The 26,842-nt window shown below is 48.2% G+C and overlaps 2 protein-coding genes across 4 annotated transcripts in view; one reads left to right on the forward strand and one right to left on the reverse strand.

Moving 5' to 3' along the window:
- Positions 1-60: 60 nt before the first annotated feature.
- LOC8030415 (neuroguidin) lies at positions 61-8,188 on the forward strand. The gene is made up of 13 exons (XM_029978249.4): positions 61-189; positions 375-512; positions 2,275-2,412; positions 2,979-3,063; positions 3,729-3,781; positions 4,642-4,747; positions 6,524-6,648; positions 7,244-7,299; positions 7,439-7,487; positions 7,604-7,693; positions 7,829-7,861; positions 7,946-7,973; positions 8,058-8,188. Exons 1-13 carry the CDS (start codon positions 127-129, stop codon positions 8,078-8,080), a joined length of 987 nt encoding a protein of 328 aa, XP_029834109.3. The 5' UTR covers positions 61-126; the 3' UTR covers positions 8,081-8,188.
- Positions 8,189-26,842, reverse strand: part of LOC8023807 (cyclin-D1-binding protein 1 homolog) — a 20,380-nt gene continuing 1,726 nt past the window's right edge. The window contains exons 1-9 of one of the 3 annotated variants that reach the window (XM_029978247.3): positions 23,861-23,865; positions 23,342-23,503; positions 21,593-21,680; positions 17,838-17,905; positions 17,425-17,501; positions 11,238-11,355; positions 9,617-9,816; positions 8,461-8,511; positions 8,189-8,328 (exon numbers count right to left, since the gene is read on the reverse strand). In XM_029978247.3, coding sequence (XP_029834107.2) covers positions 8,227-8,328; positions 8,461-8,511; positions 9,617-9,816; positions 11,238-11,355; positions 17,425-17,501; positions 17,838-17,905; positions 21,593-21,680; positions 23,342-23,503; positions 23,861-23,864 — 870 coding nt within the window. In that variant the 5' untranslated portion in view covers position 23,865 and the 3' untranslated portion in view covers positions 8,189-8,226. Of the gene's footprint in view, positions 8,329-8,460; positions 8,512-9,616; positions 9,817-11,237; positions 11,356-17,424; positions 17,502-17,837; positions 17,906-21,592; positions 21,681-23,341; positions 23,542-23,860; positions 23,866-26,842 lie in introns of those variants that run through there. The other 2 variants (XM_029978245.3, XM_029978248.4) reach the window with 2 other exon arrangements.

Here is a 26,842-nt window from a genome sequence, read left to right on the forward strand (position 1 = left end):
TGCAAGTTAGATTTTACCTTAATGTATTTTGTTGGGGTTGCCTCGCGACTCCTTTTAGCTACATTCAGCTCGGCAGCTTGACGCTTGGCTTGGCGGCTTGGCCAGCTTGGCTTTGAGTCAAGAAAAATGGCAGCCGAGGTGGCCGAGGTATCGCTTGAGCCGAGCGTCGCTGGCGCAAAACCATTCCAAGTAGGCACCGTTGAAAATTTTACAAGATTGCACCGAGCATTCTTTTAAAATAGGTGGTTCTCAGTGTTTTTAAGCGAGTGTATGTGTCTGGTATCAGGCCGCCAGCGATGTCAGACACAGGGCACCATGCGGTCAGCTGTGCTGTGCGCACTGATCGGAGGTCGTGTGTCTCTGTCCCACTGCAGCCCGGCGATGAGTTGGCGACTGAACTGCCCGAATTCATTTCCCTGCTGAACCAAGTCAGGGAAAAGGCGGACCTCGTGAGTGGCGCTGTCAGGAATCTCCGGACTCGAGCCCAAACGGGGGAACTGAACACTGGCAAGGTGAGCGTTACATGCTGGCTGGTGCGCGATCGAGCAGCTCTCCCGCTGGCTTGGGCGAGTTGCGCGTCACCAAATCTTCAGGGGCGAGCAGTTCGCGAAGAGGGAAAGCTTCTCTCTTACTCGAACCCTCTTCCCTCACGTCGCCGTCCGATTTCTGCTGGCTAGAAGCGTCTCGTTAAAGGGATACTCCATCGATTTTGTTTATGATCGCCTCTTTGCGTCAAAATTGAATTTAAAAAAAAATTGCGAAGTTATAAAATTTTTGAATTTCGTTCTCATTGTATTTATCAAACCGAGAACCCCTACACTTGTATCACTGGAGTGTGACGACAGAAATGGTACTAAGTGGGCAGTAAACCACGTTTTTAACTGGTTACAAGACGTTTGACGGTGGGGAAAGAATGCTTGGAAGCTCATTCACTGCCAGACACTGCCAGAGAGCGCGCAGAAATTTGAGTGTTGGTTTTGGCATCTAACACGGCGTATAGTGAGAATGCCAGCTAGGAAACAAGGCCTTTCACCCCCAAACGTCATCACTAGTGGATACACACAGTGCCGCCTGCGTCAGCATCGCTGCCAGCATGTCTCGCATCTTCTCACGGCAAGTGCGACGCTAGCATGCGACGATGCCGAGAGGAACGCGTGTGCCGATTTTCGGCATCGAGCTTCGACTTGTTTGGGGCGAGGATCCACCAATAAAGACGTCATACGCAGGCCTCGTCTTCTAGCTGGTATTTCTGGTGAGCACTGCCCGTCTCCCCATGTACCACCACAATCAAGAGACTTCTTGCATCTGACGTCACCTCTGGTTAGAGTCGGAATTGGAACCAACGTTGCCGTCCGATACGAGCGCTTTGGCGCCATGTCGGAAGCATTTGGCGTCAAATTGCGGCTGCAGTAGTGCCGTAGAGCCATAGAGCCGTTTTTGCATAACCACATTTCAAAATATTTTCTTGCCCTAGTCAATCGCAAAGAGGTTCCTCACCTGACACAAAGTGCAGTCCACAATCCCTTAGTCGGGGCACGAAGCTTTTCTCGAGATCGTAGGGTTAATATAATATTCTGTAGAGTGAAAGGCCCCACGTATTTGGCCGCTTCGGAACGACGGGGCATAGACGCAGATATTGGAGATCCCGATGAGCCCATAGCGCTGACGACGCCTTAATATGCACAAAAAAGCAGCAAAACATCATCTGTCAGGTCTGTACCTTGTCATTTCCTCTTACTTTGTAGGAAAACACCGGAATCGTGCATTCACAAAATTAAATGAAGTTGACAAGTGCTCGAGCAACTTCAACTTGTTGCGGCAAAGCGAACAGGCCCAACCCTTTGTCTGCTTTCTTTCTCTCCTCTTTTGTCGCTTTCTTTCTCGTTCTCTCTCTCTTGGCACTGGAGATGTTAGCTCCCAGGATTTGCCGCGCTCTGGTCTTGTCGGAGCCATTCATGATGCTGGCGAGCCGATCGCTCGAGCATCGCCTTGTCCCGCTTCCCAATGATTGCTGAAATTCATTGGCAGACACTCCTGAAGTGAGGGAGGGCTTAATGAACGCAGAAGGTTACTTGTCTCGACCACAGCACGCATTCTGCGGAGCATTTACAGGGGCCACAGGTAGCACCGCGGCTCAGACAGAGCAGTGCTCACACTCACGTTGATCGTGATAGTACTCAGCGTGTCGAGGTTACAGTGGACTGAGATCGGTTCATTGTCCCGTCTTTCCCCGATAGCACGCTGGGAAAGCTGTTTCTGTCTTCTTGCTTTCAGGGTTTGAGTTTTCTCGAGATGAAGAATCACGTGATGCTCTGCTACCTGCTGGATGTTACCAACGTGGTCTGGAAGAAGGTGACCGGGCGGAAAATCTCGAGCGACCCTTGCATCCGCCGACTCATAGAGGCCCGGACGGTGAGTTGCGTCACCTGCATTTGGCTCCACTTAGCTAGTCAGAAACACTTCCGGAGATATGCCAGCTGGCACGAGGGGAGGTTGGACAGCAAGCTACAACAGGGTCCAAACCCACCGTCATCTGGGGGCTGCCATGTTTCCCCACAGAAAAAGCTGGCCAAGCTCTCCCGCCTCTTTTCCAACGGAAGTTTTTTCACCGTAGCAAAACCGGCCGAGGCGCAAACCTCCCGCCTCGCCTCCATCGTAGGATGGTGGAAAGTATGGTTCACGTGCGTTGTGTGTCTCGACCACCGAAGAGCGGGTCCGCCACTGCAAAGATGCACTCTAAAAGAAAACTTAAACCTAGAAACGCATCCAAATTGGGCATTTTTTTTTTACGCCGTAAATGATGCCCTTGCCTCGTGTCTGGTCTCGGGGGAAACTTCCACCGCCAGGCAGACAGGGGCAGTCTGTCTAGGGAGCAGGGTGGACTTTAATCAACCAATAGAACGTAGAGTTTGCCCTGATGACCTTATTCCACATGTTGAAACTTGAGCTGCCAACGTGATTTTGTCCCCTGTGTGCAGGTCCTGGAGAGAGTACGTCCCATTGACCAGAAACTCAAGTACCAAGTAGACAAACTTGTGAGGACTGCCACTGTTGGGGCCATCAGTGAGTGAGCACCTTCAATGACTAATGAAGCTCAGAAGCATTTTTTTCTCTCATGGCCAGGAACACATTTTTAAAAATGCTCCTGCTTAAACATGTATGTTGTTATTTTATATGTTTGTAAACGTCCACAAATAAGTTCCTTTCCCCCTTTTGGGTCAAAAAAGGCTGTCTTCTAATTTGATAACGGGGGAATAATAGACCCTCCAATGTAATGCCGGTGAGGGGCGGGACGTTCACAGTTTCCAGTCTGAACCTGAAAATGTAGTATTCAGTTTGCATCTTAAGATGAATCCTGCGTTCTTTTAGCACTTAAAAAAAATTGTAATAATTTTGTTCAGTTTCTTTTTCAAACTGGAAAGAATCAAAGTGGCAAAAGATAATGAACAAGTGAGAGAGACAAGCAGTGCTTTGTCTTTTTGTTTCTTTTACTCGTTTATTGTCTTTTGGCACTTTGATTGAGTCTAGTTATGCCGGTATCAACTAGCCAGAGTTTATACTCCGTTATTGTTTTCTTTAATCTTTTCCGAACAGGAGGCCCTACGCAAATGTTCAAAAGTGATGTCACTTATAGTGACTGCATTATGCTGTTTCTACATACCTGTCGAAGATTCTGTTGCGTAAGTTTGCATTGGCTCTACCTCATCTGGGCGTCTAATTTCCGACAGATGCGGATGACCCGCTTCGCTTCAAGGCCAACCCCGCAGCTCTCCAAGCGAACGTGAGTTGGGTCTCGGATGAAAATTTGCTTTGTGTAGTCCAGCCATCAGGCTTTCTTGTTCAGCACATTCAGCCCCAGCAAAATCTTTCCTGGATGGAGCATAACGTTCACACACCTGAGACTCCTTAGAACCCAGCAGCTTAAAATCTCTCGCGACAGGAGAACGCACGTAGGGTGCCTACATGTCTGTCTCAGGGAGAAGACATCCATTGTTACCCTGAATGTGCCGGCGTGCGACGCTCTGGCGCACTCGGTGCACGACTTGGGTGGTCAAATGGTGTCTATGCATTAGCTAAAGCTACCCGCTCGAGCTGAGTGACACCGGATGCGCGCACTTCAAAATGCATAAAGAAAACGATTGGGCGGAAAAATGGCTGAGATGTCACCACTCAAGCAAAAGCGCGCGTGTGTACGAAGGCACTCTAAACACGCTGACACGCTGGCGCCATCTATGCGGTGACCACGGAACTGAATTTCACTAGAGCGAAAGTTTGGCGGTATATCCGAGGGAGAATGTATGTACTAATACGTGAAATAAAATGTCTCGGTTTTAACGTCAGTTTTGTCGTAATAACTAGGTCAGTATTTGTGCAGGGCGAGCATTATAGTAATGTAGTTGTTCTGCAGCAGCACTATAAATGTGGCACAATGCGCACCAGACACCCTCTCAGAACTCTAGTCCCTCGGTTGTCTCTGCTCTTGTTCTTGTGGGCAGCAGCGATTGCATCTTGGGGCCCTAATCTACGAGCGGGATTGGGGGACATTGCCACCTACTGCAATGTCCCACTTGGTCCCGCCCTGCAGATCAGGGCCCTTGGGGTCTGTCGGGAATTCTCGGCTGAGGAGGGTTGACATTGCAGAGTGGCGACGAAGAGGCCCACGAGGAGTCGGGCCAGGAGAGTGGCAGGGCGCAGGAGGCCAGGGTCAGGGCGTACATGCCCCCCAAGCTGGCACCCACGCACTACGGTGAGCTCTGCTTTGCTTCCCCAAACGGGACCACTAATGCCTCGGACGAGCCGGCAGATAACGAGGTTGTTCTTCCCTTACAAGAGTGCTCTCTGGCGGCCTTAAGCTCTTGGTTTTAAAAGGGAGCCGGGTCTGCATCTTTGCCTCTGTGACAACCATGCAGTACCATAGAGTATTTTCAGGGGTGGAACGGCTGCGCCATTTGCGCCATTTTGCACCAGACGCATGTGTCTGCGCCATCCTGCGCCATGTTGCAGAAACTGCGCCACAGCCAATACCTCGCGCCATTATGCGCCAAATCGCAAAACGTCCGCCAAAAAAAAAAGTTTTATTTTGTCTTGGTTTCGGTTTTTATCGATTCGATTGTCAACAATGAGGGCGTTAAGCCTGGTCGGCCTTGCAATCCCTTGTTCTGTTTATTCCCCTTGTCTATCCCGAGTCGGAAGCGCGCGAAAAAACTCGGATTCTAAGCGCTACACCACCTGCGACTGGATTGTTACTCTTCAACCATAAGCGGTAGGGCAAGTAGGCCGAGGTGAGGTCGAGTCGTTAAGCGTCAGATTGCACGAGGCTCTGCGGCCCGGGATCCAGACGTCATCCAGTCGAAAGCAAATGAGCAAAATATTCCTTTTAGTGCTTCATCGTTAGGAGTTGGAACCGCATTCTTGCAAGATAAATCGTGATTTGGTAGAACTGAGACGCGGTCCGATCCGAAACCTTGCCAGTCAGCAGCTCTACTTATCTGCTCGGCGTACTTTAACCTTGCTCCTGCTTATCGCTTCAAATACGATAACTTCGTTAATCGTAGTCTGCTGCTTCGATATCGAGTTGCACAATAGGATAAACTCGAAATTTGTTGCCCTGTTCCTCCGTGCAACTGCACGTCGGTTGCTTACGCACGTCACGTGGTTCGCACACATAATTACTATGTCGAGCACGTGTGGGTTGTGCGATAAGTAGAGCTGGTTTGCATCTTGAGCGTCTGAAGGCCACTCAGAAAATATCAAGGACGCTATCTTCAGAAACATAGAGTACTTGCTGTTTGATTCTCATTAAAGCTCACAAAGATTCAAGTTTTCGCATATATTACACTGTTATCCCCTCTACCTAGGTCCCTAACCGCTCATGTTCATCTCTGCTGCTAAGCACAATTGAAATTGCTTTCGTGCTTGTCTAAGATACAAGCTGAAGTGCAATGCAAACTGATCTGAGCTGCTACTAGCCTGCTCCAGAATGTAGTTTTAGCTGCTCCCAACCTGCTCCCAACCTGCTCCAAAACAGCTGTTTCAGCTGCTCCCGTGGCTGCTCCCAAGTACATTTCATGAGTTCCACCCCTGATTTTGAAGCGGAATTCTTACGAGCGAAACTTAAATGTACAACCAGGCCCATCACATTGTTCTTTCTGCTCGTAGACGAGTTCTTTTGCGCTAGGCATAGCTTTAATTTTCTTAATATATTTGTACGTCGTGTAGATAACTGAAAGTGCTCATCTTTGAGTAATCACCTTGCAAAAAAGTCTTCTCGCCTTCCGACGACTGAAACTTTTGCCAAGTATGACAGGTCCCCCGTTGTTCCACTTGGAGATTCTTCCGCGTTTAGAAGAGAGCCATTACAGGCTGGGAGTTCTCCCTCATCTCTACGTGAAACTGTGTAAATGAAAAGTCAATGGCATTTCTGCAAAGTACCTTCGGTGCTGCTGGAAACTCGCAATGGTCCTTTCTTGTGGAGGACGCGCGCAAGCAATCTGCGACGGTTCCTGGGCGGTCTGCCCCACAGAGGGCGACCTGACGGAGAAGGAGCGCCGGGAGCGTGTGCTGGAGCGTGCCAAGAAGCGAGCCCTGAGCAGCAGTGTCATGAGGGAGCTCCGCAGCGACTTCTACGAGGGACCCGTCGAGATCAAGGTACCGCCTCCTGGCGAGCTTGTGGGGAGGTGCCACGGGTTCAGAGGCACCATTCCGAGGCCTGGAGCGGAACTCGCCTCCTTTGGGAAGTGGACGTGGCAACCGAGTGACGGCTTGTTGGCCATCTGTTGACAAAGCTACGTCTGCTCGATAAGCGAAACTCGTGAATTGCGCCTCGTCTCGATTATGCTCCAACATGTCGGACTCGTGCGCTTAGACAAAGAGCATTTGAAATGAGCTGCGGTCGAGGTTTTGTTTTGGGTCCTTCCGAGACAAATTGAGAGCCTTTGTCAAAGCAAATCGAGAGAACTAGCATAGTGGCCCAAATGTTAAAGAAAAGTTGCATCCTGTCACTGTATAGTCTCGAAGCAGCTATTTCAAGAATCAGTCCAGAGATCATTCTCAATTTGCAAAGGTTAGCGGCAGATTTCAGCGTGCAAAGGTAAATAATTTTCTCGAGACTGCCTTAGAACTTGTTAGAAAGCTTGTGCTGCCGACCATCCGTTGCAACAGACTGTAGAACTGCACCACCTCCCCAGTTTGCATGGTCCGAGGCATTAGTCCTTTTGCAGTTGAGCCTTACGTTCTCTTACAGGACACGTACAGCACGCACCGGGCCAAGCAAAACCAGGCCATGCAGGAGCGGACCACGTGAGTGCTCTGCTTCCCACTGCCTCGGTGCAGCTGCTCACAACCCAGTGCGGGTTTCCTGGTTCTCTTGGACTGGGCTTTGTGCAGCAGTCTGTCAACGAGGCTTGAGTGCTCACTTTTTGCCACTTGTCTGCCACAGGTACGAAGAGGACAACATGCTCAGGCTGCAGCTGACCAAGAAAGAAAGGGTGAGTCCACACGTTGGAAGTTCTTGCTCTTCACCCAGTAAATTGCTTTTGGAAAGATCTGGGCAGAGTCCCCTGAGGCAAGAAGTGGGATTCTGGAATGTTCTTTTCCTCTCCAGAACATGGCAAAGCAGCTGGGTACAATGTCCAACCTGAAGGAGCTGACGCACTTCGGAGACTTCTCGGCGCTGGACGCAAACACCGTCGACGTAAGTCGAGAGTCGGCCCCACGCCGGTCGTGCCGGAGGGGCGACATTCTCTTTCGAGCCACTTTCAGCCAAGCCACTTGGGTACAGTTGTCTCGCGTGAAGAGGTTATTGACGCTTCTAATCTGTACCTTTCAGGACCTCCAGCCGTCTAGGAAAAAGCCCAAAAAGGTAGGTGAAATTAGCCATCTCTCCCTCACTTCATAACTTTAGTAGGGGGGGCCAGAAGTAATGATTTTGTTACTACTTGTGCAGGTGTACAAGAAGAAGTGGGGCAAGAAAGGTGATCAGAGTTATTTTTCTGTTTTTATCTTTTCCCCCGATATATCGCTTTCTATGTCTCATTTCTGGTCTTGCCATTGTGCAGGTTTCCGGAAGGGGAAGCGGTGATGTTTGCTGGAAGACAACATCCCCACCTGTCCGCGATGAGAAATTTACCGTAATCCCTCTTTGCCTGAAATGGACCTACCCAACGAAATAAAGTTGCTTAGAAGAGAGTTTGATTGAAAAATATTGTATTCTGCGAGGGAGGAGTTTCAGCTGTTGGCCTGGGTGTTGTTGCAGAGCTTGCCGTAGTTGTGCTCCACCGCCCTCTCCAGAAAGTCCACCCACTCCTCCGAGCTGTCGTAGAAGTGGCCCTGCCTGCACAGGGGCACACAGAGCTCTTCACGCACTGGTCGCGGCACTTTCTCTACGTGGATGTGCGAGCAGCTGGAGTGCAAATTGTGACGACACTTTCAAGATGCTGCTAAGGGAAGAACGGAGAGAACCTGCCTTGTGGCATCCAGGATGGATAGTAGGTGCTGCTTCAGCTCACCGGCCTGGAGGAAGAAAAACACTCTGGTCACTTCCTCTACGGAAACTTGCGAGGCACCCTCAGCTACCCTAATTCCTCGAGATACTTCCGCCGGTGTAGGTACAGGGTTCTCCCCACGGTGGGCGGCGACTGACCGCCCACTGCTGGATTATGCCGCAGGATGATGATGCGTTTTTGCCTGTGCACATGGCTGCAGACCGTTACACTCGGCTGGCCTGCAAACCACCACGTTATCGTGTGTTATCGCATCGCCCACTGCCACCACTCCTTCAAACAAGGAGAGCGGAGCCGCAGAGCGCCATCGGCAGTGGGGGGGGGGGGGGGGGGGAGGCAGAGGAGAAACACTAAATAAACAGACGCGGCGAACGTGCATTGGCACAGCAGTTCTCTCCGCAGGCGGTGAGTGGCAGAGAGCAGAAAGGACTTTTCTTTACTGCTCAATGCTTGCTCTATCTTGGCCTCTTCGCTCGCTCCCAGCCTTTCCTTCCCCACTTTATTAATTGTTTTTTTGAAAGGCAATTAGGTTTTTTGTTTTATTACCATGGCGTAGCATTACTCACAGGGCCGCAGAATCGGAGAGCCTGCGCAAAGTGTGTTCTGTTGGCAAGCCAGATCGTGTCGCATTGCAAACTGACCCCCTCCCCGCCGCTGCTGCTTGCCTGGTGGTTATGTCGATCCCTAAAATTTCATGGGGAGAACCCTGTATAGGTAGTACTAGTAAATAAATATATTATTAATTTATTTTCGCAAATTTTAGATTGGAACAACACTGAGCTCGTAATACGTCCCAATTCTTTACCAAAACTGTGGCTATTATACTTTATGTTGCTAGTTTCACGCACTGCCGTGAAAGCCACGAGCGGGATGGAGAGGAAAGCCGCTTGCGTACGAATTTTGAGTGACGGGATAATATTTCGGGAGGAAAAAGGCGACGGGTGGTACACGGAGGAGGGTCTGGGCAAGAGGGAGGTTCCTCCTTGAACTGCTAACGCCACACATTCTCCCCTCTACCTTTGGCAAAGCAGCTAGCGAGATAGACGTGTTGCGATTTGCTCGAGCCTAAAGCCCCCGAGGTTTTAAGAGTCTCTGGAGTGGCGGGCAGGACTGACGTTGTCCCTGACGGCCGCGTCGAAGACCGGTGGGTACAGGGCCGTGACCATGTCGTCCACGTGGGCGCTGGACAGGGACGCCAAGGCGGCCAGCCGGTCGAGGTCCCCGTTCTCCTCGGGGGTGTGGCAGCGCCCCCTGGAGGACACCGCCGAGGACACCTTGCGCAGCGTCGTCCTGGCCGTCTTGACCAGGCCCAGCCCTGCGGGTGTGTACCGGTGGATGGAACCACGGCATTTCTACGCTCGCTTCCAGAACCCAGTGTCCGGCTCCTCGCAAAACTAATTTCCCCGAAGCAACGGTGAGGGTGCAGGCTAGCTGGTGTAAATTGAGCATAGTGGTAAACCCGAGATGGGGGATACGGACGAGGGACAAACGCAGAACGACACGGACGAAGTGTTTGTCCCTTGTCCGTATCCCCCCAGTCTCGGGTTAACAACTACGCTTAATTTCCCCCTCCGTGCATCGAATTAGGATATTGCATCTTAGATTAGCTTTATGCCATTTAATCGAGACGTTTCAAATGCCAAAAGCATTGTTTCTTCCCTTGACGACCCAATCTTGTAACAACTAGGAGGCACTCAAAAAGTCGCCACATTTTTGTTGTAAAAATTGAAATCCCGCCATAGACTGGTGTGCTGCCCCACTAAAGGAGGCTCTGCACGCCGGCCTAGTGGCCTGCTGGGAAATGTCACTCGCACTTCGAATGCGGATAGCGGAGGATTCCAGTACGCACTCCAAGCGTGGATAATTTTGGATTCTTATCTGCACTTCAAGTGCGTGTGGAGCGTGTCGGATGTTCCTAATCTGCACTCCGCGCGTGGTGTCGCAGGAAACTTTGATCACAGCAGTTTAGAAGTTCTCAGCTTTGTGTTGCGATACTGGCATGTTGGCAGCCTCGATTCTATGGAAATATTAGTGGTTCTGCTAATGAAGCAGAAAGCCGTGTTTCGCAAATAATAAAAAAATAAGATAAATTAGCATTGGGTGGTGCATCTGGGCGCAAATTAAATGGTACTCGGGGATCTTGGAGAGCAGAACAGAGGCAATCAGTGGAAAGGAACGGGGCTTCAGCTTTTTCCAAAATTCAGCGTACCCTCCAACCGCAGCCTCCTCCGCACTGATAAAGCCTGGCAGATCGCCACGAGACGCCGCCGCTGGAAGTGAAAAGGTAGAGCGGCCGTGTAACAGGTGCCCCGCTGCGGCCAGACGCTGAAACACACTTCTTCCGAGCGATGGAATGTCTGCTCATGCTCCTCGAATTCCTCGCGCGTCCTCGCTACTGCAAAAGCTGTTTGCTCACTACCAGATTCCTCGAGAAATGCTCTGCGCTACCAGATCCTCGGGCTCTAAATCTGCGACTGGGCGCTCTATGGCACCATCGTCGAACTACCAGGCTTTGTGAGTATAGAGGAGGCTATGCTCCAACATAACTAGGCATTTTGGAACAAGTATTACTTTCTATAGGCCCCCTCTCTCTTCCCCTCCTCTCCTCTCTCCCCTCCCTCTCTTGTGAGCACGTGAGCTCACGAGCATGTGCACCCGATGGCGGACGGACAAGAATAGACTCTCAGCAGCTTTGCCCCTAAACCAGTGCCTTGTGGCTCCTAGAGGACCATGCACCTGGAGCCAAAAGCTGGCGGTCGTGCAGGGACCAGGTCGACTGACGGGGCTGGTGGAACCCATTCCGCACTGGGACTGGCTGCTCCACTGGCGCTTCTTCTTCTTCCGCCCGCATCGTCTGCAACACAGCCAAAAAGAATGGCCCTTCTGCCACCTTCTTTTAAATGTATAGTTAACATTTAAACGCAGTAGAGCACTGCACGGCCTTTCCACAACTCTATCTCGGGCTGCACCTGGATAAGGGGGCATGGAAAACCAGGTTTCAACAATGGATTCTGACGTGATTTTGAGCCGCAAGTATGTCGCGTGAAACTGCCATATACAGGGTGTTTCATTTTAATTTGAACAAAATTTGAAAAAAAAAAAGGGGGCTGAGAGACAAGTGCAGTCTTCAGCATGTAATTATGAGGCTTGGCGGACATTGGGTGAGGGGACAATTGTCGTGGGAACTTCACTAATTCACAGAAATTCATCGATTAACTTTTTAGTTACTGGTTTTCGGTGTTGTGTTGCAACTGCAGTATTGACGGCAATTACTACTAGATGCCAGACCACTTGAAAGAATTTGCGAAAATGTAATAGTTTTTTAGACATTCATCTACCATTTTTTAGGTCTATTTATATATTGCAGGCAAAAAGAGTGCCGCAAACCTTGCCCACAGTGGGGCTTGGAAGAGTGACATATAATAGTTTCAATCGTGTCGTCATTGTCTCGGCAGCGTTCCTTGGCGGATGCACCAACGACACAAATGACGAAGCGACTAAAATGACTACATCACTCTTCTAAACATCCTCGTGAGCGGGGCTTGCGGCACTCTTTTTGCGCTATATCCATTAAGGGGGGACACTACCTTGAATTGCACCTTTTTTAAAAAAAATGCATATTTAGAACTTTCGAATTTTTGGCATGTATGGATGACAAAGAACACTCTCACGAAGTCTTGTCAATGTGCACTGACAAACATATGTCAAAAATAATTGTTCTTTATATGTTGGTGAGGTGTGCTGCACTGCGTAGCACTCGTCATCCACAAGTGAAAATAGCTGAAAGCAATGTCAGTATATCAGAAGTTTGAGGAAAACATCACCTACACCGCTGGAAAGAATTTCTGACATTTAAGACGCAAAAATTAATTTTTAAAACGTCATCATGAAACTTCAAGTGCATTTATCTCAGCTTCACTTTTTAGTGTCAAATACCAGTTCAGGGAAGCTATCATTTCATAATCTAATTATGCGTGCAGATATATTTTGGTTTTTCTATATTGAAATTTTCTGGAGAACACGACTGTGAACTTACTTTCTGCATTTTTATGCTCCTTTGTTATGAAAAGTTTATATTTCTTTTAATCAAATGTACACCCAAAAAAAAATTTTTTTCCATATTTTTTTTTTGTGATTAAATTTTATAATTTTTGAAATTTCTTTTCATAGTCGTCTGAAGCAAGTATTTTGCTGTATGTTCCAGCAAAAAAACTGGCCATTTTCATTACCCTTTCTAAACGATAGCTTTCCTCAGCAGATACACTTTTTTATTATGAACTTTTATGTAACTCATCGTGGGATAAATTTATAGGGCTGAAAATTTCCATGGCATCCTTGTCCAGTGCTATGAGTACACCCTGCAAATTTCATGCAAATAAGACACACGGTTCAAAAGTTAGCCTTCCGGAGTAGTGTTCCCCTTTAAATTGGGAGGAAAAAAAATGTGAAAACTAATCAATTAATATTTCACAAGCTATAAAACATTTTCAAATTTTGTCAGCTGGTTTGGCCTCTAGTCAACACTGCAATTATAAGGTGACCCCTAAAACCAATAATGAAAAAGTTAATCGATGAATCTTGGTTCATTCGTAAAATTGCCACGACAATTCTCCCCTCATTTCGTGTCGGCTGAGCCCGATAAATGGTGAAGATGGAACTTGCCTAATTATCACCCTCTTTTCTTCACAGTGATAGCTGTTATGGTCTCTTCCCATCACTGCAAATGACCCTCATTGTTTATGTTGCTCATATTTAGGGTTCCGCGTTTTCGGTTTCTATTTTTTCAAAATTCGGCATACTTTTTTCGGTGTTTATTTTAAAGTTCAATTTTTGTTTTTTTTCGGCGTATATTTATGCCCATAAAAGTTTATCGGCTTTTTTCGGTGAATATAAAATAAACACGAACGGACACCGGACCCGATGATACTTGTGGCTCTGATATTTGTGATCACTCAAAAAATAACGGCACAGATATGTTGCAAAAGAAATGGACACTATATTTGGCAAATGTGTGCAGCTGTAAAAGGAAGAAAGAAACACAGAAGTACAAACAAGACAGACATTAAACCTATGCCTAAAAAATATAGAACTTCACCTTCTTTACATCGGGATTACCCAGGATCTTATTCTAGTACACACACATTTACTTTCCCAGGTTCTCCTTGTTGATCCGCACTTTCTTTCCTGTTAATATGACCCTGAGCTTCGAGAATGCCTTCTCAACGCTACCACTGGACACTGACAGGCTGACGAGATGAAGCGCTGCCCGAGCCAAAATCGGCCAAATAACCAATTGTGACCGCCAAAAGAGACATGGTGCAACATTTTGTAGCACAACAGAACATGCAGAGCTTGCATGAAATCAGTCTTCCTTACAACGAGTTTGAAAACACGCTCGTATATGGCGAAGTCATGGGGCATTTCGGACGTCACATTCCGATCGATGATGCGCACATTAAAGCAAAATGTCGTGATGGCACATATCCCATACATTCGGAGACGTTTCCATAGACACTGTCGTTCCACTTTTTCGCCACGGCTCTGCGGTACGACTGGAAGGTCAAAGTCACGTTTTCCGGTTACAAGTGAATTTTAGAAAATGAATTCGATGTACTTTTATCGGTTTAAATTGAAAATGCCGAACCTAAAAACCAGAGGTCGGCATTTTAGGTCGCCCTCACTCACCCTCACCCTCACAGCCACACTTACCTAAGCCCCTCACTCACCCTCACAGCTACACTCACCTTCAGCCCCTCACTCACCCTCACTCTCACAGTCACACTCACCTTCAGCCCTTCACTCACCCTCACTGAACCTCACGGCCCTCACGCACTCACCGCCCTCACGGCCCTCACGCCCCTCACGGCCCTCACGGCCCTCACGCCCCTCACGCCCCTCACTCACTCATGGCCCTCACGCCACTCACCGCCCTCACGGCCCTCACCGCCCTCACGTCCCTCACCGCCCTCGCGGCCCTCATGGCCCTCATGGCCCTCATCGCCCTCACGGCCCTCACGCACTCATAGCCCTAAAGCCACTCACCGCCCTCACGGCCCTCACCGCCCTCACGGCCCTCACGCCACTCACCGCCCTCACGCCACTCACCGCCCTCACGTCACTCACCGCCCTCACGCGCCTCACCGCCCTTGCGGCCCTCACACCCCTCAAGCCCCTCACGCACTGATGGCCCTCACGCCACTCAGGCCAGCTTCAGATGGGGCAATTTCGCCCAGAAACTTTACGTCGCAACACCAGCAACACGGGCCGCCCGCGATCACACGCAGCAACGAATTGCTGCAATTTGCCATCGTCAACATAAAATTTTATTTTTCTTGCACTATTTGGACACAATTACGCGTTATAAACGTGTTTTTATGCATTTAAATCTCGTTAAGAATACTAATGCACTTTTCTGAAACAGTTTATTTCCAAAAAAACGATCGATTTCAAACCAGAACCAAGTCTTTCGGTGTCATCATCACCGGCACGAGGTATCACGTGAAAATTTTGCGTCCCTGATTGGATGCAGCCGCTTCAAACGCATTCGAATTGCTCCGAGTTGCATGGGCCTCACGGCCCTCACGGCCCTCACGGCCCTCACGGCCCTCACGGCCCTCACGGCCCTCACTCACCCTCACACTCATGAATTTTCCTGGTTCAGAAACTCACTCACCCTCACCTCACCTGTGAAGATGAGGGTGAGTGAGGGTGAGTGAGGGCCCTCATGAGTGAGGTTTGCCGAGGTATGCTAAAAACTGACCTTTTTCGGTTAAAACCGAATTTCCGAAAATGAATTCGGCGTAGTTTTATCGGTTTTTATCGGTTTAAACCGAAAACTCTGAACCCTACTCATATTGTAGTTGGCATAGTAGGGCGTCTGTCGTCGATGTTGTCAAATCCTCGAAAAATATCGCCCACGGCAATGGAACCTGGGTCCGCTGCGTGCGAAGCGGAGGCATTACCACGGAGCTACGCTACAGCATTAACCCGCTCTATTCTTAGGGTTTTTGTAGTGCCCACTGCACGCGCACTCTGGAAGAAGGTAGCCGAGAATAACATGTTGTGGTAGCACTGTCAATGCCAAGTGTGGGTAGCCGCGCTTGCGAGCTCTCCGGAACAAAACGGTCAGATGTCTATTTTGCTCCGAATGCCTTTGTTCACGCATCCCACGGTGTGTGAACGTGACGCCAAAGCCCAACAACTCCGCCGTGACGTTTTGCAATGTGGATTAATGCGGGACTGCTAAATTCTTTTAAGAAATCTCTTTTTGAATTAAAATAAACACTCCGTATGGGAGTGTTCGGCTGGTCCAGGGGGCACGCTGGAGCGATACCAGTGGCGCAAATTCGCCCTAATGCGGCGCTCGCTCATCCCGTCGCACTGCCAGTTGCAATGGCGAGCACCACTTTTCAATGATACCATCGCGGCTTTCTCTCTGTTGAGAAACGGTGATTATTTCTTAGAGAGGCGGACCTCCGCAAAAAAGGTTGCCCGTGTGCCAGGTCTCCGGGGTGAAAGAGATAATCGAGAAATCAAAAATTTGTCTACAGCGAAGTGCGTCTTGCACTTCACTGTCGATTATCTGCCTCCTTTGACCTCTTATGTCTTTGGCCGCTTACCCACTTTGTCTCGTAAACATCGGGGAACGAAATTGGCAGATAAGTTAAGTGAGCTTGGTTCTCAAATTTAAAGTTGCTTAAAAATGGTAACTGCATAATCGGGTTTCTTTTTGCCGACAGCCGTGGGGAACCATCAACGCTATTACATTAGAAACTCATTGGGGAGCGTGAGCGGCAGATTGAAGGTCCTGCGGGCGCGAGCTCGGCCTGCCCTTAAAGTGACGGCACGAGCTCCCCCAAGCAATGCTAAACTCTCGCGTGCAATCTACGAAAAGTCCCTTATAACGTGAGAAATAAGCGTGGTTGCACTGCTGAGTTGTGCAACAAGATTGGCAAACAATAATTAACCCCGTCCTCTGCGCAGCCCCAATTCCTACCTCTGCCTATCTTTCTGCAATCGCTACTCACGAAATGAATAAATCTTTTTGGGAAACGGATATGTTCCTTTCTGCTTAATACGATGCTGTGGCATTTGACTAGACAACAACACCTGCTGCCCCGCCCTTCTGCCTTTGGTACATTACTTTTCGAAGCGCGAGGCCAGCGTGACAAGCGCACCAGCCTCCCGCGTCGTCCGCTCCGCATACACCTCACTAGTACAGCCGTGCCTCACCAGCGGGAGGGGTGGTGCTGCGTAACTTCAACCACACAGCCCTTTACCAAAACATATACCACGGAAGCGTCCACTTCGTACCCAAGTGCCCACTATTAACATTTCCCACATTTGGGAATTCTGGGAATTGTACGAGCAACCAGCCCTTCCAAAGGACTGTCATCATCCGAAAATATTCACCCCGATGACGGGGATACCACGTGAAAATATACGCCTTTTGTCCGATTCCATTCACCCTGCCTTCGAAGCTGTTTATTGGCGGCCATCTTTGTTTTTACCGATTTGACCGCACAAGCGCCCATGTCTAGATTAACCCAGTTTTCAGTGGAAGTGGGTGTTTCCCCGGTATTTTACGGTAGATTTGGGTGAAAAATAAAAAGTTTATAAATTGGGAAGGCTATTCGCTGTATAAGATGTCCACCATGAAATCCCGTACAAGGGCCCACTCAAAATTTGGACGTAATCGTGACAAACTGGGGGGGGGGGGGGGGGGGGACGCTTCTCAGGTCAAGAATATGTAAAGATATGCCTTCTGTGTATCTTCTGAAGGTTACAAAATTGAGAGTTGGGCGCTCATTGTGGAATGGGCGATGCTCGGTATTTTACGGATGTGTGGAAATATTAAAATAAGTATCTATCGAAAGATAACCTTTTCCAGATATGATACGCGACAACAAATAGAAAGAAGTACCTGGTCCAGTTCCTCAGCAGCGTCCTGTACAATTCCGTACTGGCCATTGAGAATTGAAGTCACGGCTTGCTTGTTATCTGAGGGTGGTAAAGAAAAAACACTTTTTTTTTTTCAACGAATGCGACGAGTTTGCAGTCATTCAAACAAATTATTATCGACGATTACTGGCAAAGGCAACAAATCGAGGTTGTTTGGACACACTTCTTCAGTAGCGAAATATTCTACCTGGAGGCATGCATTAGGCTTTCCAGAGTACAACACAACATTTCCCTTCCCCCCCTAAAGGTACAGGGGCCAGGGTTTCTTGGGGTTACGTCGACGGAAGGAGTACTCGGCCGCCTCTGTTCTACCCCAAGGAAGCGAACCGTAAGGCAACAGACGGGCAACACGGGAAGGCAGGGAGGGCCAGGCACCTCTGGAAAGCCGCTGGATGGCGTCGCACTTCTCCCAGCAGGTGCCCACTGGCTGGAGGCCGGCTGAACTGGAAAAGACGGGCTCACTCTACTCTCAGCACTCCCTCACCAACGTCCGTCTGTCGGCCAGTGTCGCTGACCAGGTGGCAATAGAAAAGCTTCACTTTCAATTAGGTGTTTCTATTAAATTTAAATCCAAAATTTTTTTTTTTCTTTATTTCAGTCTGCTTAGACAATACATTTTGTCTGCAGTACCAAGGCAAAAGACCAGAAGGTCTGACGAGTCCTTGGTACCGCCACATAAATGAAATATTAAAAAGGCAATGACACTCGTCGACAGCAAAGCACACTAAAACAGAAGCGCTCTTAAATAAAATGTTACGAATAACAAAATATACGTATCAATGACATATAGATAGTACACATTTTTGATACTATAAAACTATACTATAATACCATAACACAAAAAAAACCTACACAAAAAACAAAACAACAACAACAACAGAGATAGCAAAGAGGATAAAAACAGATATTTCAGATCAGTTTGCGACATTTGCGGGCAAGAGGGTTTCTTTCACTATGCTTTTGTATGTGTTTAGCGATATATTTGACGTAATAAGTGTATGAAGATAACTGTGTGTAGTAAGGAAGTTTGGAATTTGAAATGAGAGCGTTTGTCTGCCCATGTCTGTCCTGATTTGGGGGAGTATATACTTGTCATTTCGAGTGTTGTAATGGTGGTCGGGTCTAGTGCATGCAGATGGATAGCTAGGTTGTTGAAGTCTATCGTCATGGAATATGTAGAGTGCAAGTTTATAAATGTAGAGATGTTCAAAGCTCAAAATTTTATACTTCTCAAAAAGCGGAGCTGTATGTGCATCATAAGCAGAATTTTGCATTAGACGAACAGCTTTTTTTTTTTGTAATAAATGCAGATGCGCGATATTTGTTTTTGTCGTCTGACCCCAGACAAGAAAGCAGTAGTAAACCTTGGTATATATCAGCCCATAATACAGTTGATACTTTAGCCATTCCGGTAAAAGATGCTTTGCAGATGGAATTTAGCTGCTTTGGGAGTGCTAGCTCCCAATCAAGCTTTGTTTGACAATTTTAACTCTACACTTAGCTACTTAACCCCCCTCAACCCCCACTCCCCATGGTCCCTAATCATAGGGGCAGAGGCTGAGGGGGGAGCGGCACTGTGCAGGGCTGTCTAGGCCGGCAAAATGCTAAGTCCGCCTCTGATGCTAGGTACTGTTACCAGGGGAAAATATATTCCAAGCTTTTACAATACATTTCTTCTTCATTGGGCTCTTTTCTGTGTAAGCTTCCACTATGTGAGCAGTGCGCGCAGTGCACGAGTCTCATCGCCATCTCGACGTGCAAGGCCAGGTACCTTGCCCACTGTCTTCGGAAAGGACAGTGCCCACCGGACATTGCTTCCTTGTTTGGTGCATTGGGTTCGTCTATAGGGCATTGGAAGAGAATTTGCAAGATCCTCAAGTCGGAGTGTTGGCGGCAAGTTAGCGTTTGTCCTGTGTGCTTTTTCGTCTTTTTGTCCCGTCTCTTTTGCGCTATTTTTAATATGAATGTCCATTACCAACTTGCCCAGCAGACCAAGCTTTTACAATACATTTCTTCTTCATTGGGCTCTTTTCTGTGTAAGCTTCCACTATGTGAGCAGTGCGCGCAGTGCACGAGTCTCATCGCCATCTCGACGTGCAAGGCCAGGTACCTTGCCCACTGTCTTCGGAAAGGACAGTGCCCACCGGACATTGCTTCCTTGTTTGGTGCATTGGGTTCGTCTATAGGGCATTGGAAGAGAATTTGCAAGATCCTCAAGTCGGAGTGTTGGCGGCAAGTTAGCGTTTGTCCTGTGTGCTTCTTCGTCTTTTTGTCCCGTCTCTTTTGCGCTATTTTTAATATGAATGTCCATTACCAACTTGCCCAGCAGACCAAGCTTTTACAATACATTTCTTCTTCATTGGGCTCTTTTCTGTGTAAGCTTCCACTATGTGAGCAGTGCGCGCAGTGCACGAGTCTCATCGCCATCTCGACGTGCAAGGCCAGGTACCTTGCCCACTGTCTTCGGAAAGGACAGTGCCCACCGGACATTGCTTCCTTGTTTGGTGCATTGGGTTCGTCTATAGGGCATTGGAAGAGAATTTGCAAGATCCTCAAGTCGGAGTGTTGGCGGCAAGTTAGCGTTTGTCCTGTGTGCTTCTTCGTCTTTTTGTCCCGTCTCTTTTGCGCTATTTTTAATATGAATGTCCATTACCAACTTGCCCAGCAGACCAAGCTTTTACAATACATTTCTTCTTCATTGGGCTCTTTTCTGTGTAAGCTTCCACTATGTGAGCAGTGCGCGCAGTGCACGAGTCTCATCGCCATCTCGACGTGCAAGGCCAGGTACCTTGCCCACTGTCTTCGGAAAGGACAGTGCCCACCGGACATTGCTTCCTTGTTTGGTGCATTGGGTTCGTCTATAGGGCATTGGAAGAGAATTTGCAAGATCCTCAAGTCGGAGTGTTGGCGGCAAGTTAGCGTTTGTCCTGTGTGCTTCTTCGTCTTTTTGTCCCGTCTCTTTTGCGCTATTTTTAATATGAATGTCCATTACCAACTTGCCCAGCAGACCAAGCTTTTACAATACATTTCTTCTTCATTGGGCTCTTTTCTGTGTAAGCTTCCACTATGTGAGCAGTGCGCGCAGTGCACGAGTCTCATCGCCATCTCGACGTGCAAGGCCAGGTACCTTGCCCACTGTCTTCGGAAAGGACAGTGCCCACCGGACATTGCTTCCTTGTTTGGTGCATTGGGTTCGTCTATAGGGCATTGGAAGAGAATTTGCAAGATCCTCAAGTCGGAGTGTTGGCGGCAAGTTAGCGTTTGTCCTGTGTGCTTCTTCGTCTTTTTGTCCCGTCTCTTTTGCGCTATTTTTAATATGAACGGTAAAAGATGCTTTGCAGATGGAATTTAGCTGCTTTGGGAGTGCTAGCTCCCAATCAAGCTTTGTTTGACAATTTTAACTCTACAACCCCCACTCCCCATGGTCCCTAATCATAGGGGCAGAGGCTGAGGGGGGAGCGGCACTGTTCAGGGCTGTCCAGGCCGGCAAGTTCGCCTCTGATGCTAGGTATTGTTACCAGGGGAAAATATATTCCAAGGATCTTTTTTTCGGGACATTATTCGAGCCGCGAAATTCGAGGAAACCGTCTTTGCAAACACAAGTCTTTTACAGTAATCATTGATTTATTGTAAAAGCAAAGGCTAAAGCAGTGGTTCTTAAGCATGGATATGTCTGGGACCCCTTGGGGACCCGCCAAAGTGATGGGGCATCCAATGCCAGCAGGGGAATGGTTGAGGGGGGATATAAAGTAAGACAACTAATTGCAGTGTAAAAAGGGCATACTTACAAACGGAAGTGAGAAGCATAAAGTAAAAAGACAAAGGGATGTCATAGAAGGTAACGGCTGTACCCTTCAGCACAGGCGGTAGCTAGCGCCACCCAGCGCCCCCCTTCCCTTTTTTCTTTCAGATTTTTCTTTAAAATTGAGCGTTGAGGCGAGGGCTTGGCAGACTCCTAAAATAACTTTGTGGACCCCGGTGGCCCCGCGGAACCCCATCTGAGAACCACTGGGCTAAAGAAGAGCTCGGTCTTTGAAGTGGACAACCGCGCCTGCCCATCCCCGTGGCCCCACGGTTAGCACAAGTAGGGCCGCGCAGTCTACTTGCCCCGTCCGTCGGAAGCCTTTTACCTGCTGGCACCAACGGCACTGAGCATGCCCTGGACTGCACGCAGCACCTCCCAGACGAACCCGGACACTTCTCCCCGCAGAGTCAGCCCTGCAAGAGAGGTGCGCGGGTGTTCCATGGTGCCCAGTCGAGCTCCTAGGCACAGACACCAGGCAGAGCTGTACTGCGAGATACCCCATTTTAACTGCCGTGCATCACGGTAGTACCATTAAGAAATTACTTTTGGAGGTAACATAATCACTGCTCCCATAAGATAAGACACAGTTTCTGCGTTCGCTACGAGTTCGGTCAGGACTGTACACTCGCTACTCTTTTCGAATAGCAATGTTCGAAACCAGTGAGAGCCAACCCGACAGGGTGCATCGCCATATTATGTCCCCCTGACAGCATAACTCACCTGCACAGACTGCATTAGTGTAGTTTTTACGGTTTTTTTACGACAGGTCCGTAAAGCCTACAAAAGGACCTTTAATGTAAAAGTAAAACTCTAAGTGAAAAATATTACGGAGCCCGATGTTTCAAGCGTACTTTACTTTACTTTACTCCAGAAAGAGGGTCACACGATCGGATTCAACAACAGCTCTATTCTTGGCACGGAAAGAAACTGGCGAAGAAGCCTTCTCTTAGAGCCTTGGTACACTAAAAACGCCGAAAATAACGTCAACCAGTCAGATGGGGCACTTCCAAGCGCCTACGTGTCTGGTCTGTGGTGCGTCACGAGGGACGCTACGAACCATAACACGTGCAGAAACAATGGCCGCTTTAAAGAAGCCAACAACACCGGGCAATTTGCAAGAAGACAACAAGGACGAAAACAGTCGCACGTGAACAAGGGGCCGGCCTTGAAACGTCGGGCTCCGTATTATTTTTTGGTTAGAGTTTTCCATTTACATTAATTGTCATTCCTAACCAGGAGAATGTCCACCAAAGTGCTTACTTTTAAAGAAAGACCTCGTATATATCCTCCAATTAGAGTATGTTCCTACGATCATAGGCATAGACTTCGGGGGGGCATCGAGGCTCATGCCCCCCCTGGTGAGATCCAGGGGAGGGGCACAGCCTGCTGTTTACGTGCCATGTAACGAGCTTCCAGTAGTGGCATGTGAACAAAATAACGCCCACGTTGCCTTTATTGACAAAATACATGGGAAATGGAATCCCAGCGTGCTTTCGTTGGCTTCAATCTCCAGTTCTGGCAAAAAGGTAACCCGCAACACCCCCCCCCCCTTCCCCTTCCCCTTCCCCCCCCCTCCCCCCCCCCCCCTCTCGGGAGACCTTCTCAGCCTACCCCTACCCCTACCCCTACCTTCCCTTCCCTTCCCCTTCCCCCCCCCTTCCCCCCCCCCTTCCCCCCCCCCCCCCCTCCCCCCCCCCCCCCCCCCCCCTGGGAAAATTGAAAGTCTATGCCACTGCCTAGGATGTCACAGTATTTTCTGCACAAAAAGCAGACAAACTAAACTTACATGCTGAATAACACTGCTTTTAAATCAAGCAGCAACAAAATAAAGACAACTAAATGTTGAAGCAGGCAATAAACCAGCTATAAAAGTATACTATGAACTGAAGGTATTATTCTCTTAGTTTTTTTGCCCGGCGTCCAAGTGTCTATGTCCAAGTGATATTACCATCCAACTCAGGATCCTCTGTTTTCTTCAAAAAGGTTTGAAGAAACTACAAAGGGAATGTTTTCTAAGGATTACAGATGCAAAGGCCGCAGTTTCTAATTTGGCGTGGGCTTCCCGAGAGCTTACCTCGGGACAAGGGCAGCTCGGAGAAGGCAGCGAGCAAGGCGAGGCACGCCTTCTCCAGGTCTGCAACCAAGCCAGTCTTTTCAACAGGTGTGGGCGCTGGCAGTTTGCTGAATGCCATGCTGAATTTGGTTGCCTCGTGTCGCAATGCCCGAGTGACCTTGGCTGAGAGAATGTTTTCTGTGAGGCACAGCACTGGCGTTCTGCACAATAGTGGACGACTGCCGGTTACTACAAAAGTGGCTGCGATAGTGGGAAGAATCTGCACTATCAGCTCGAGGATTTGGAAAAAACACTGAAAATCTGGTGACCATTCACTCAGTTTCTTACACCCGCACCAACGAAAACTCGACCGAAGGGAAGTGTAATTAGTTTATGCAGTGCAGGGCAGCCAAATAGGGGAAAACAATTTATCAATTAATTGCAGAAATGAAGCCGAGAGGGATGAGAAGCTTTTTTTGTTGCAACGGGACATAAGCGAGCAATTCCTCCCCCACACGCACCGCGAAAATTAAGCATCACCCATTTTGGTCAGCATCACTCAACTACCACAAAAAACCGGAGAAGCGCCCACTCAAAATTGAGAGATAATCAGGAAAAAATGGGGGACGGGCGCTTGTCCGGTCATCAATTTTACCTATCAATCTACCGTGCATGTTCTCTCAGATCTTAGAAATTTGGGAATGGGTGCCTAACGTGGAATGGGTGGATGAGCTGTATTCTCCTGGTACATCACTATCATCTGTCCAAAAATAATCTGATAAAAAATCTCTTTGCATCCACTGCACTCTTCAATATCAGACACCTGGGATTAACAATAAAAGCTACATCAAAGGACAAACTTGGAATAAAAGAGTAACTTGAACGAAGTTGTTGATCACTGGAGACGAACAGCCAGTGACTCTAGCTTGTCAGCGTATCAGATGTCGACTGTCATAGGGGTGGCTATATGGGACAGGCTTGGTGGGGAGGGCGGTTTGCAGAGAGACAACGTCAGAGTCAAAGCGTCGTCCAGATCTATTTTGTTGACCTAGTATATATAGTAAAAACTAAACATTTCTTCCTAAAAAAAATTAAAATATTGGGGTGTGGGTGTGTTTATACAGCCTGAACTTACTCTGCCTCAACTGGCACTTGTCTCCCAGCTGTAGATGAGCAATTTAGCCAGTGCGGTACAACCTCTAGCCTGGGGTCTTTAACGTGCATCACGCAGAAGTGATACACGACCGCACCCTGGTACGGTGCTCATCCAGATCGAAACGGGCAGGGGTGGGGATGGAACCCAGGATCTCTGGGTTCTGCAGCTCGAGCTTTTGCTCCACGCGTCCCGAGCTGGTGTGCGCTATTGCCCACTCGGCCACCGACCTTCTCGTTTTTTCCTAGAAGAGGCAAGTATGTCATGTTTTGCAATAGAAAAAAGTTTACCTTAACAAGCTAAGAGGGCTGGTCACACCCCGCCCCGCCCCCCCCCCCCCCCCCCCCCCCCCCCCCTCAAACCTGTCCATGGTTTGCCAACTCTTGTCCAAACAAAAGCATTTTCCTATCCCTCAGTTCTTAAAAAAAAATACTAAGCCTGGTAAAGAAAATATTTTTTTTTCTTCTACCTGATTAGGACTTGCACGTTTCAAAATAAATGCTCGTTGGAAAAAAAAACAAAAAAACACTGTACTCAATATTTATGTTACAATACAAATTTTTCGATTTGCGGAGAAACCGAAGTTGTAGCCCTGTGGAGTGATGATGGTAGCATTTCTATCCAGCTATGAATTCATTCAGCCCTAAGCCGAGACTGCAGTGGGAGCTAATTGTGCCCGCCGGACCAATGAGCCGCCTCCCTCTGCGCTGAGGCTGTGGCACCCTCCTTTTGGGTAGTACAAGCTCCCCAGACTGGGCCTCGCAATGCTCATTGCACCTTCGCTGAGCTTACCTTTCTGTGTACTGCTGAAGAACGGAAAAGTACCTCTCGACGTCTGAAATCGGCCAGAGTCAACGCCGCAAGACAATCCAAAGTGCCAGATTCATGCCACCAACGCTATACTCCAAGTCACTAGTTGTGTGCAGTGCATGCGAAGGCAATGCCAGGAAAAGAGAGAAAGGGCGAGCACTAGGAAGGTGGGAGGGCAGAAGAGTGAGAGAGAAAGAAAAGGGGAGAAAGGGAGAGCACTAGGAACATTAGAGAATAGAGGAGCTTTTTCTCCTCCTAGCCAGCTTTCTTAGTGCTACCTCTTTCTCCCCTCACCTGGCTTTGCCTTTGCCTGTACTGCATGCAACTAGTGACACGGAGTATAGGGTACGCCGCAAACGTCTCTCACCTCTGAGTGGTGACGTCGGAACATCTGGCATCCCGACGCATTCCTTTCTCTTTTTTTCTTTTTTACTTTTTAATGCGTGAAACAGCCGCCCTTGACTACCACTCTTAGCGTCTTGGCTTCGTCTGTGCTTCGATGGTGTTCAAATTTTCGTTGTTTCTTTGTATTTTCCTTGTGATCTCGCGTTCTGCACCAGAGCAGGCAAGCTTCTACATGTGTGGCAGTTTGAGACGCTCAAGTTTGTACTACCCAAAAGAAGACCTAGCAAGTCCCTTTTCGCAGCACCCCCTCGGCAACGCAGGAGGCCAATGGGTGCAGGAGTGATGACATGGCGAAAGAGAGGCCCATGATTGGTCCCCGGACGTAGCTTCCACCATAGTCTCAGCTTAGGGGTGATGAGGTCCAGCAAACTCAAGAGTGCACACTAGTTTAGTACAACACTATCATCATCATCACACAGAAGTACAATTTCGGTTTCATCCGCAAATTAAAAAAATTTATATTGTAACATAAATATTGGGTAAATTTTCTTTTTTTTTTTTTTTTTCGGCAAACATTTATTTTGGGACATGCCTGTCCTAACCAAGTAGAAAAAAAAATCTCCCCTTCCTAGGTTTAGTGTCTTTTTAAACGGATCAAGAAAATTGAATTTCACCTTTGCAAACTAATATTCAAAATAACCTCATTCGTAAAGCTTAAAACAAGTTTCAGTTTTGCAATAGCCAAGTTTTTGAGAAAAAAAACAAAACAAACACATACAATGTTTTTTTGTTTTTTTTTCCTTAACATTTTGAAGATGATGGTGAGATGCATACAATGCCTGGAAAGCTCCATATTGGAACTAAGAGAAGGACAGTCTCAGACTGTGCACAGTTTAGGAGTGTATCTGAAGAATTATTCCAGTCAGTTTAATTTTATACGTTCTCTGGTGTGTAGCTGTTGTGTATAGAGTATGCTGTGTATGTGTGCGCAATCTGTCGCGTGCTGTTTTCAATGTTAGTGTTTTCCTGTTTTTGCAGGGAACTTTTTCTTTTGTCTGTCCCCCCCTCAAGTAATGCCTCCGGGCGCTTTGAGGGAAAAAATAAATGAAATAAATAAATGAAACTAGACGAGTGTTGCTCTCAATCAAGCTTCTCCTCTCTGCCAGCAACAGAGGAAAACAATATACAAAACATTATAGATAATCAACTTAGCT

This window comes from Ixodes scapularis, unplaced genomic scaffold (genome assembly GCF_016920785.2).
Source record: "Ixodes scapularis isolate PalLabHiFi unplaced genomic scaffold, ASM1692078v2 PGA_scaffold5__190_contigs__length_132052651, whole genome shotgun sequence".
In the NCBI taxonomy this organism is placed as follows: domain Eukaryota; kingdom Metazoa; phylum Arthropoda; class Arachnida; order Ixodida; family Ixodidae; genus Ixodes; species Ixodes scapularis.

Coding starts and splice junctions, on each gene's coding strand:
- LOC8030415 (XM_029978249.4), top strand. CDS start 127: ATGGCAGCCGAGGTGGCCGAGGTATCGCTTGAGCCGAGCGTCGCTGGC. Junction 3,064..3,728: donor TGCCACTGTTGGGGCCATCA/GTGAGTGAGCAC, acceptor AATTTCCGACAG/ATGCGGATGACCCGCTTCGC. Junction 7,974..8,057: donor GAAGAAGTGGGGCAAGAAAG/GTGATCAGAGTT, acceptor GCCATTGTGCAG/GTTTCCGGAAGGGGAAGCGG.